General features: G+C 39.2%; 1 protein-coding gene across 1 annotated transcript in view; it reads right to left on the reverse strand.

Annotated features, from left to right (window-relative positions):
* Positions 1 to 12,359, reverse strand: part of GRIN2B (glutamate ionotropic receptor NMDA type subunit 2B) — a 481,700-nt gene that overhangs the window by 4,676 nt on the left and 464,665 nt on the right. The window contains exons 12-14 of the mRNA XM_066264523.1: positions 6,991 to 7,151; positions 4,800 to 4,987; positions 2,043 to 2,281 (exon numbers count right to left, since the gene is read on the reverse strand). Of these exons, the coding sequence (XP_066120620.1) occupies positions 2,043 to 2,281; positions 4,800 to 4,987; positions 6,991 to 7,151 (588 nt within the window). The remainder of the gene's footprint in view (positions 1 to 2,042; positions 2,282 to 4,799; positions 4,988 to 6,990; positions 7,152 to 12,359) is intronic.

The raw sequence follows: 12,359 nt of genomic DNA on the forward strand, positions 1-12,359 counted from the left end.
TAACAGCTGAGCAGTTCGCTTCTTGAGCCAAGCATGAACTAAATTCACAGAGAGAATTAGGAAGCCCTGGGGTCAAAGAGAGTTTTTTCTCCTGCTGTGCCCCATACTGTGGGAGGGAAGAATTGGGACAGATATCTAGTACTAAACAGGAATAAATAATTTCCCTGTTGAGTTCTCTCATTTATTCTCTCTTTAACTCCTGGTTGCCTTCTTATACTTTCTCACTCATTTTTATAAATAATTAATATCTTAGCAAATTAGTATTGACTGAGAATTCCCTGTGTACCCGGCCTTAAGGAACACCACTCCCCCAGGAGAGGGAGTGGGTTCGGTTCAAGTCTGAAGTCAAGCCGACCTTCTGCTAATATCTTGCTCCCTGCCTTGAAAGGTGAAACAATTTGAAACTTTTCTCCCTGCAAGGGAATGTATTTGAAGAGAAGCTTGTTTGAATTGTGCCTTTAAAAGAAGGGGATTCATCTGAAGGGAAGTCCCAATGGATGAGGGTGAGAGGAAAGAAGGTTAGGAAGGAGAATGGCAGCTGAACAGAAAAGAAGAAGAGTTTAGCTGAGGTAAGCCCCACTGTCCCAGAGGACAGCAGCAACACAGACCTTCCAGGTAAGGTTATTCTACTTTCTTTCTCAGGCCTCCTGATGACACTTCTTAATGATGGTCAGGAGGAAATGCCAAACATTTCTACTGGACAGAAGCACTGATTATGTAGAAGCACTATGAATGGGATTTTTATTACAGGTCACCAGCTCCTATTGTTTCTGCCATCACCCTATCTACGACCTTATGGAAGGACACACAAGGATACAACATGACTCAGGGCCTAAAAGTTCCATCCTCCTGCTCCCATGTTACTGAATGGCCCAAATCAGCTAACAGCCAGAGAGGAAACTGTTCTCTATCACTAAAACACTACAAGAAAATGACCTCAAAATAAAACAATTTAATGAGAAATCCATTCTCTTACATGACTTCTTTCGAGCCAATGTTGGTCATACTTGAAATCCAGATCTCCATTTTAGAAGGGCATTTGGGTTCGCCTCTCATGAATGAGCCCTATAACTTTATTAACAAAATCAAAGGAATCCCTTCTCCTCTTTTTTTTTTTAATTCCCTGGGACCATCTATTTATATTCAAAAATGTTCAAAATCCTCAGTTTTGACTAGAAACATAGAAGTAGCCTAAATAAGGAACATCTTCAGAGTTATATTTTCTCCAATTAAGAAAGTTTCTGTAATGTAAGTTTCTTTTCTTTTCTTTTCTTTTTTTTTTTTTTTTTTTTACAGAGCCAGAGAGAGGGATAGATAGGGACAGACAGACAGGAATGGAGAGAGATGAGAAACATCAATCATTAGTTTTTTGTTGCAACGACTTAGTTGTTCATTGATTTCTTTCTCATATGTGCCTTGACAGTGGGGCTGCAGCAGACTGAGTGACCTCTTGCTCGAGCCAGTGACCTTGGGTCCAAGCTGGTGAGCTTTGCTCAAACCAGATGAGCCCACGCTCAAGCTGGTGACCTCAGGGTCTCGAACCTGGGTATCCGCATCCCAGTCCGACGCTCTATCCACTGAGCCACTGCCCAGTCAGGCTGGAATATAAGTTTCTTATGGGTCAGGCCTTATTTCTGAAGGTTCTGTTAAGTTCTACAACTCTCCATAACTCACACATGGTTAAAACATAGAGGGGGACAAGGAAACAATAATATACCTTTGTATGTTAGAATCAGAAATATAAATTAAAAAAAAAGGATTAAGTGATTATGACAGCCTATATAGGATTAACTAAATGGTGATGAAAGGCATTTGGTAAAAGGCCAAAGTTTTTATTCTGATAGATTTTCCAGTTCTTATTGAGAACCAAATGCCCAAACCCCACATAGAAAGCTATTCCTTGTAGGGGAAAATAAAATAGCATCACCTGTGTTTTGAGCAACACAGGCTGGAGTTAGTGCCCTCCTGGGTCTCTCTGCTCTGCACAGTGCTGGACTAAGCCATCTTTTACAGGCTCCTGGCACCTCACTCAGTCTACTTACTCTGCTTATGGAGAAGACCATGCCGGGCTTGCCGGAACAGACACCCATAAAGCAATGCCGGAACTGCCAATAGAAAAGGTGTTCACAGATGAAGGTGATGAGGCTAAGAGCCATGGCTGCCCCCAACATGTAGAAGACTCCTGCCATGTTATCAATGTCCAGCTGGCTGCTCATGACCTCATTCTTCTCATTGTGGCAAATGCCAGTGAGCCAGAGAGCTTCCAGCTCTTCCATCTCCCCTAGAAACAGGGCAGAAAGATTAGGTAAAGAGAGAAAAGAGCAGAGGAGTAGAGATAAGGGGAAAAGAAGAGTGTTGGGGAAGAGAGAGAAAAACATGAGAGAAAGAGACAGGGAGACATAAAGAAAGAAAATTAATGGATGAATTTAACAGTAATTTTTAAAATACCATTACCTATATATTCTGCAATGTATTCAACAAGTATTCATTGAGAACTTAATAATGGTACTGCAGATAATACGAAGACATGAGACATTAACTCTGCTCTCCATTATCTATCCTGGTAAATTAGTATGTAAATAATCAATGTGATAAGCTACATGTAGGTAACAAGAATCCAAATTAGTGAGAGGAATTTTGTGGGTGGGGTGGCCAAGAGGTGTTTATGAAGAAGATAAGACTTGGAGGTGAGCAGGGTGAATGGGTGAATTTTAACTTATATTGTATAAAAAGGCACTCCAGGCAGCAGAAATAGCATGATCAGTGGGAGAGAGGTGGGAAAACAGAAGACTTGTTTAGGGAAAGGCACACAGAACAGTTCAAATAAAATACAGTAGGCAAAGGAAGCTGAATAAAAAAAGGTTGATGCAGACTTTCTGGGGCCTTAAGCATCAGACTAAGCAGTTTGCACTTTATTCTGTAGACAGTGAGAAATAACATCATCAAATAAGTGATTCAGAAAATTGCTCTTTAAAAATGTGCAAAGTCAATTGGGTAAGGAGAAGAGAGACAGATATCAGCATAGACTGAGTGATTCTCTAGAGATACTGAGACTCACTGGTCCTTTAAAGCAGAGGAAAATATAGGCAGTAAGAGTAAAGGGGAGTAAACAAATAAAATGAGACCACCAAATTCAGACCTGCCTCCATTTAACACTGCTTAAGGAAGCTGATGAGCTCAATTCATGGCAGGTTTCAATAATCTTTACCCACTGCGCTGGATTCTAGGACTTAGAAAGGTAGAAAACCTAGAAAAAAGGAAAATGAAAGAATCCACACACCCTGGAATGTACCTAATTCTAGATTATCAAAATCTGGAAAATCTCGTGAAGAAAATCACCAGTTACAATAGCTCTGGTTTGGTGAAAAAATTTGACCTTTGCATATCTGACTACAGCTTTGGCCACTTTCACAACCCATCTCTACTGTTGCTCTTCCTCAGAAGTTGAGCTCTGTTACTGCCTTTAAGTGACAGCCATGCTCAAATCACAGAAGCTCTTTTACTAAAATGTCCAGTTAACACTCCAGCTGTAACCCCTCCGCTTTCCAATGTTGATCAAATCACTTTTTATTCATTTCTCTGATCAGACCATGATTTTTCTAATGAGTGGAGCAACCAGCTTTATGTGGAGTTTGAAAGCCGAGCTGTGCTCTTCTGCCTCTTATCTCATCCCTGACAGCAAAGCTCTGCAGACGTAATTTAGAGAAGCGCTTGGCTGACAGCCTGTGGGCCAAGTAAGTTAAGTTGCTCAACCGTAAGTGGGTTAGCGTCTGTGAGGCTAACAGGAGGAGGAGGTACTTTAGACAACAAAGTGAGAAGGGATGCAGAAGACATGCTATGATGGAATAGGAGATGAGATTTTCTCATGGCAAGTTGGCTGCTCAGTCTGCTGCCAGAATGGCACTGGGGATACGTTATGGTGGCTACCTCCTACCCCCTCCAGCAGAAAGAGCAAGGTGGGAGGCAGGGAAGAATGAGTTGATGGCCACAAGATGATTTCTCTGCCTTTTTTCTGGGTACATAAAAAGCAGAGACCTTTACAACGTTCCATCCACTTTGGCCACATTGAGATGATTATTTGGAACATCTAATATCAGCCTCTCTTACTCACTGAAGGTTTGATCAGAGCCTGCAATTCTGAAATGTAGCTCCTTGATCAACTCCTTTTTACATCTGTCCCATCTTTCACTGTTACAAGTTGAATTGTGTCCCCGAAATTCATATATTGAAGTCCTAACCCACAGTACCTTAGAATGTGAACTTTATTTGGAAACAGGGTCATTGCATATGTAATTAGTTAAGATGAAGTCATTCTGGAATAGAGTGGGCCCCTAATCTAATGTAACTGATATCCTTAAAAAGGAGGGAAATCGGACACATACATGTAAAGGGAAACCATGCACACAGGGAAAAGCCACCTGAACATGAAGGCAGAGATGTGATAATATGTCTATAGCCAAAGAACGCTAAAGCTTGCCAGCAACCCACCATAAGCCAGGGAAGAGGCATCCAACAGCTTCTCCCTAGCAGCCCTCAGAAGAAACCAACAAATACTTTGATCACGGACTTCTGGCCTTCAGAACTATAGGACAATATATTTCTGTTGTTTGAGCCACTCCACTTGTTATGGCAGCCTTAAGAAACTGATACAAACCCCCAAATCTAATAGTGTATTGCAACATGTTTTTCTGGAAATGCCAGAAATGCAGGGGTTAGATGCATGGAGAAAGAAAAAGAGCTGATGTTTTGGACCGACCATCAGAAGAGGCCAAGAAGGTACTTTTCCTTTTTTAACTCACCATCGCCAAAAAGTTGCAGGATAGCAAGGTCCACCTGGCGCTTCCACCCAGAATCCTTCTGGATGGCAATGCCATAGCCAGTGGAAGCAAAAACCTTCCCGCTGCCAATGGTCACCAGCTTGCAGCCTTCATCTCTGCCAGCCATGTAGTTCAGCACTGCTGCATCATAGATGAAGGCATCCAGTTTCCTGTGCAAGGGAGAAGCAAACAAGCCAAAGTCAGCAGAGGAATTTTAGCACAAAGCTACCCATGGGGCCATTAATATGAAGCAGTAGGGTTCCAGAAAATGATGGGAGAATTGGTTCAAAGAAAGGCTCAAGTTGGAACTCAGCCAGAATCTAAAGCCTAAATCCCAGGCTGTGCTTTATGTGATTTCAGGTTGAAAGGAGGAGTTCTCTACCTCCTACTGGGAATGATGAGAATGTAAGTTGGGCCCGAAGCCAACTCATAAGCTGTGTCTGAAAGGAAGAGGAAGTAAAAAGGAATCAATAAAAATAATAACAGAAATAATGAAAAGTAGGCATCACAATGATAACAACAAATAGCATGGGTTAGATTTATATAACATGTTTCATTTTTCAGTTCGTTTCAGTCCAGAGTGGGGATAAGTGTAGGTGTCTGTGTTTCAATAGATGTGCAATGCTATTTTTGTGGTCAGAAAGGTTTTGGTATTTTGCTTTTCGACACAAAGGAAAATGAGTAGTGGGGGTGGCGGCAGCACGGGCTTGTGTTGGGAACAAATGTGGGAAACCAACAGGAGAATGCAATATGGAGCAGAACTTAGATCTCTCAATTCCTAAACAGATATAAGGACCTCATTATATATGGGGGTGGGCAAAAGTAGGTTTTTGGTTCTTATGGTCAATAATACAATAATGAATAAATTAAGTCATGCAAAAATAAACTGTTTTGTGGACTTACAACTGTAAGCCTACTTTTGCCCACCCTGTATATTGTGCTTTGCAAGGAGAGAATATGTAGGGAAGTGAGTAAGACTAGGGGTAAGAATGGGAAAGCAGAAATCAATATTTAAAACCAACATTTGAGCACATAAAAGGTCGAGGAAGAAATTCAGATATAACTATATGGACAACAGATTTTCAAGAAAAGCATGAATATCCCCTTTACTTGTGTAAGTAAAGTTAACTTTATTCCCCTTCAAGTAAACAAGCAAACAAACAAACAAACAAAAATACAACAACAACAAAAAAACTCAGCCCTTTCTGGTAAGATAAGACACAGAACATATTTCAAAAGGCCCATGAGTAAGAACCTTGTAGAAAGATGGCACACCAAAAGCCAATGCTCTGATATGACTAATAACTGTGAATGTGCCAGGGGTCAGACTACCCATGGAGTCCTATTCCTCCAAGCTCAAATCTCATCTTCTAAAACCTGCTGTGTCTTTATGGTGGTAAGGTAGCATCATATTACAACATATGCAAATACTTAACACTATTTAGGTAACCATGCATCTGGGTGGCTCTTCTAGAACTGAAGCCACCAGGAGGTCCAAGTGCTGCTAGTTGTCATAAAATACAGGAAATCAGTTATAGGATCCTTGACCCCTAAACCCCAACATCTGTAATTCTCAACTGTCTGTCTTATTTGATAGCTGTGGTTTCTGGAGGCCAAATGAGTAAAGAGATCAATGTGGCTGAGATCATACAAGCCAACACATTTGCAGTTCATGAACTCCTTTTAATGAACAAATATTTCCTAGAGCTAGATCAAAAAATATCAAAAAAGCCAGAATGGAAAATCAGGCAACATATTCTTGTCTGTTGTCTAAAACTTTTTACCTTTTTCTTCTTTTATTTCTCCCTTATCTATAAGACACTAACACCATCATTTTCACCTCTTAGTCAACAGGTCTTTATTTCATGTGCAACATGTGAATCTTATCCTTCTTGACTCTTCACTTCCACTTTTACATATATTTAATTCCTATTTCAGGGGTATATTAATACAACTAATATAAAAAATACATAGCAATAAACAAGAGCATAGGAATCTTTATGTACCTGCCTGAATTATATTGTCAGATTTAGCTTGGAAATCCATGAAGAGAAAGTGACATCTCCTTGCGGTTACTTTGTATGATGCCCCAAACATGGTGCCTCTGATTCAATGTATGTTTGATAAATGTGAGAAACATATCACAGATGCTGAGCTTGGCAGCAGTTCTTACCCTGTTTTCAGGGAGAGCAATGCATCATCCACACCCCTCTGGTTGAACTTTCCCATGTAGGCATGCATTTCTGCGTAGTTATTGCGAATATTCCTCTCTGTGCTGCCATTGGGCACAGTCCCAAAGCGAAAAGGGGGTGAGAAGTCATTAGGTCTCTGGAACTGGAGAGACAGAAAGTGAGAGAAAGAAAAATGCTTCAGAACATGTGAAGAGATATTAAGTTGGCACTAGTGGATTTATAATGGAACAGACCCAGCTATAGTTCACCAAATACGTTAGCCCTCACCCAGAAACCACAACTACTTTCTAAAAGTGGACTTTAATTCTACTCAACTTAATATATATTGGTGAGAGCTTTCTGTCTGCCTAACCCTGAGTTAGGCAGAGTTAATCTATAACTCTTGTGTGCTCCATTTATGCATACTGCACAGTACCAATGATAACAGAAACATGCTGTTATTTTAACTGTGGTGCACTGGTCACCCTTATTTCTGAAATTTGTGTAAAATCTGTTTCCAGGCCTCTTATTTAGGGGTCTAAATATATTGTCATTGCACTGCAAAGGCCACAGGGCCTTGATGCGGTGAGCTACATCATACTCCTAAAAATAATTTGTTGGGTATCAGGTATGTTTTGCTAAGAAATTTTTTCTTGACTTTCCCTGCTGCATTTAAAACTCATATTTATCCTGCATAAGTTGTAGGATAGATTTTAAAATCAAATAGAGATTTAATTAGGTTCCTTGCCTTGCTTAAGAACTGAGGTTGGCTCTCTAGTACCTATCATAATAAAGTGAAATCTCTTGGATTTCCACCCCGTGACATCAGCTGTATTTCTGGCTATTGTCCTGCAGTGACTAAGTCTGTATGTTGCTCCCTGATCACATCATTTGTTCATTTGTATTTTGTAGCCTGTCCTCTCAGCATGAACTTGCCTTTCTCTCCAGGCCACTTCGTGTTCTTCATCTCAAAATGGAACTCAAAGCAATTTCTCAGGAAATCTTCACTGAGTTCCTTCTTCCATTAAGTCTACTCAAAAGTGACCCATCAGTACTTGGTGTTCTTGGTTTAGATCATTGTAGTTCATACTCCAAATTCAATTATCCTCTAAATGAGCTAAGTTATGAGAGCTAGTTTCTGATGCAGTCACTAAAAATTTAAGCTCTATGATTGAGACAGATGCAGACTGATGATCATCTCTGCCAATTACTACTGTGCGACCTTGTGTAAGAAACACAAAATCTCTGTGCATCCTCCTCTCATTTGTAAGGAGACAATAATGTCAAATTTTCAAGATTGTTAGGTGGATTAAATGATTTAATGTGTAATAAATTCTTCACACAGCACCTTGTAAAGAATAAGTGCTCAACAAACATGCTCAATAAGTGTTTCTTTTATTATTTTAATTCATATTTACCCTCTGTATTCCCTAGTAAACTTAATGTTCTGCAAGCTTTTCATTCTATTAGTATAACAATGAACAGATAAAATATGACCAGAATAGCTTTGTTACGCTTTGGCATAGAAAACAATGTAGATATTTTTTAAAGTTTTCTTGGTCTCAATCTATGTACTTTGGAGATACATTTGAAAATATAATCTGCCAACTCAGGAGTATTCTGAACCTTTGAAGTAGCCTGGGCTTAGAGCCATTTTCTTAGAGCCATTCTTTCTCCTTTCCTTGATCTGTGAAGTTCAAGAGCTTCTCAAAATATGGGGGTTCATGGACCACAACCTGTCACAGTACTAGGAATAATAAATGCCATCTTAATTGCTCAGAGTTGACCACAGTCAAAGTAGAGTCCTGCAGTGGTATTAGGCAATCTGTGATGCATCAAAGGTCATTACTTTCTGACTTAAAAAGCTCCCAGTCTAATTTACCACAGTGCTTTTTGCCATTAAGAATTTTTCTTTAATTAGGATTTTGACTTTTAAGTGAATGAAGACATTACAAAAGAGCAAAAGAATTTTTGGAGTTGGATGAGCCACTTACAGTTAACTAGTCTAAACCTTTGATTTTACAAATGAAGATACTGAGGCCCAAAGAGAACAAGTATTTGCTTAGTGGCAGTGATGGCTAACATTATCAGGGATCAGTTGGCTTAATTACTAGCACTCCTCACTGTCTCCAGCAGATAGCAAGTTTAGAGGAACAGGAACATGCTTTATCGGAAGAGACAGATACCAAAATGTTATGCATATTGTCAATTATAACACTTACTATGTTTGAAAAAAGGTATCTTCCAAGTCAAAAGTAGAATAGATACCATAGCAGGCAGATAAACTCCCTTTAATCAGCAATTCTCCACTTTGCGAGGACGATGACCACCAATGCTCATAGTGACTAAGTTACTCTAGGGCCCAAAGTATCTTCTGAAACATCAATGAAGCTTGAAATCACGTACAATCCAATTCTGGTATAAACTGTTATATTCGAGTTGTTTTTTTTTAATTGGCAATCCATTTAAGGTATATGAACAATTTCTGATTCACCAAATGAAATCTGGTACCCAGACTGCCTCACTCCTTGGTGAAGCTAGAGTATGGAAGGTTTCCATACGACTCTTTAGTAACTTTGAATTTTAAGTTATGTTTAAATTTCTAGGTACTGTTTTATAACTGTATGCCTAAATAACTTAAAGCTAAAGAAAGGATAAAAGACCTCAATTAGACAAGAAAACTTTGAAAAAGAAAAACAAGTTGAAGGACTTATATTACCTGACTTTATGACTTATTACAGTACATGAAAGTGTGATTTTATAATAAAAATAGTAAAGAGATAATTGTAACAGAATAGAGGGCCCACCAACAGACCAACACATATATAATATATTGCAAAGGTAATTCAGTGGAGAGAGAATAGTCTTCAACAAATGTCAAAATAATTAGATGTCAATATGCAAAAAAAAAAAGACTTCATTCCACATCTCACAAAATATATAGAAATTAACTCAAAGTGGATTGTATACCTAAATATAAATCTGAGAATTATAACATTTTTAGGAGAAAAATCTTTGTAACCTTGAGATACACAGTGATTTCTTGAATACAACATGTCAAAAGCACAGTCCACACACACAGGATAAACTGGATTTCATCAAATTAAGAGTTTCTCTTTGAAAAACACAGGCTCATGAATAGACAAGCCATCATAGCCCACAAGTCCCAGATTATCCAAGCTGGAAAGTCAGTATCTAGTCCAAACCAGGCTGCTTCATTTATAGTTGAGAGAATCCCAATGCACCACTGTCAGCCCTGAAAATAGGCTTTATTAAAATAGAATAACATACTGAGTCCAGTTCAGAAAAGATCAGTAAACTCAATGCAAAGTTCCAGCTTTTTTTTCTTTTTTTAAGGAAAGTATGACTATGTTTGAAACAATTTTTAAAACATCAATAAGTCTTTAAAAAGTCTTACTAACTCAAAAGGTTCTGTTGCTTCTTTTCTTTCTTTCTTTTTTTTTTGTTGCTTCTTTAATAACACTGTTTGATACATTTTCCCTCAGGTGTATGGCATTGATTTCATTATACTTAAAATGAACACAAAGGAAAGCACTGTAATTAAGATCAAATGCTTTTTTAAAAAATGCATGTTGTGGTTCTATGAAGTGCATACATTAAAATATTCTAAACTAGGTTTTAAACTTCAAATTTCATTTTTGTCTGAGACCCTGAGGTAGTATATCAGACAAATACAAAATAATTGCAAACAATAAAACATACTACAAAGAAAAAAAAAACAAACAAACAGAACAAGCCAGTGATTGGGAGAAAATATTTGAAATAAATAAAAGCAATTAAAAAATTAAAGGAATTAAATAAGAACATAAGAAGACTTATAGTTAAAGCACCTTCCATAAGAAAACAACCAGAGAAACCAGTCAGCACCGGGAAATGGCGGGCATAGTCCTATGGAAAACACTGGTCTTGAAGGCAAATGAATTAGACTTGTGAATTCCAGCCCTGTATCAGCTGTGTGAACACGGGCCCCATTTTCCTGGAAGTATTATTTTTAATGAATAAGATATATAGAAAACCACTTATCATAATATTTGGCACATGTTAGAGTCTCAAAATTATTAACTGCTTTTCTAAGAATGAAGTTCTAATCTCTAAAATTGTCTTATGTTAGGCAATGTTCCTTAAGATTGAAAACTCTTGTTCTCTAATTTGTTCCTTAAACTAGGCCAGTCTGGGGACCAGCAGGGACCATTGCCCCAGAATTAGTCAAAGCAGAAGCAGAAGCGAGCCTGCCTTTTTCTTTGAAAATTCTTGTCCCCGTTGGTGAGGTTTAAATACAACATAGGCGTTTAAAAATAATCTTCCAAATACCTTGATGCTTCCGATAAATGCCCTGCAATAAAACTCACCCCAAGCCGTGAGGCATTATATGGCACTTCTTTAACCTGAGAGGCAATCAATGCTCTCTGGGGCTTTGGGAAGGACAAAAATTTAGTACTGTCAAGAAGCAGAAGTCTTAAAATCCATTTAGCAGGGAGGACCCCAAGAAATCATTTTTAAAAACACTTTGAAATGCAATACACCAAGGAGACCAGCAGTTTATTAAAAAGCTCAAGTCTGATTTTAAAATAAGGAATTTTATATAATACTTTATTAAATTTATTGGGGTGATATTGGTTAATAAGATTGTATAGCTTTCATGTGTATATTTCTAGGATACACAATCTGTATGTTACATTGTGTGTCCACAACTCAACGTCAAAGCACCTTCTGTCACCATATATCTGGTCCCTTTTACCCTTCAGTACCCCATCCCTCTTCCCTCTGACTTCCCACAAATATATGTAAAGATGCTCAGCTTCTATTAGGGAAATACAAATCAACATTACAATGACATATCACCTCATATTATCAATAAAACTAGTACTGACAAGTGTTGGGAGGTTGTGAAGAAGGAAGAGAATGTACACTGACACAGCCACTATGGAGAACAGTATGGTGGTTCTTCAAAAAATGAAGAATAGAGGCCCTGGCCAGTTGGTTCAGCGGTAGAGCATCGGCCTGGTGTGCGGGGGACCCAGGTTCGATTCCCGGCCAGGGCACATAGGAGAAGCGCCCATTTGCTTCTCCACCCCCACCCCCTACTTCCTCTCTGTCTCTCTCTTCCCCTCCCACAGCCAAGGCTCTATTGGAGCAAGGATGGCCCGGTCGCTGGGGATGGCTTCTTGGCCTCTGCCCCAGGCGCTAGAGTGGCTCTGGTCGCGGCAGAGCGAAGCCCCGGAGTGGCAGAGCATCGCCCCCTGGTGGGCAGAGCGTCGCCCCTGGTGGGCGTGCCAGGTGGATCCCAGTCGGGAGTCTGTCTGACTGTCTCTCCCTGTTTCCAGCTTCAGAAAAAAAAAAAAAAAAAAAA

The sequence above is a fragment of the Saccopteryx bilineata genome, chromosome 1 (assembly GCF_036850765.1).
Source record: "Saccopteryx bilineata isolate mSacBil1 chromosome 1, mSacBil1_pri_phased_curated, whole genome shotgun sequence".
Taxonomy (NCBI): domain Eukaryota; kingdom Metazoa; phylum Chordata; class Mammalia; order Chiroptera; family Emballonuridae; genus Saccopteryx; species Saccopteryx bilineata.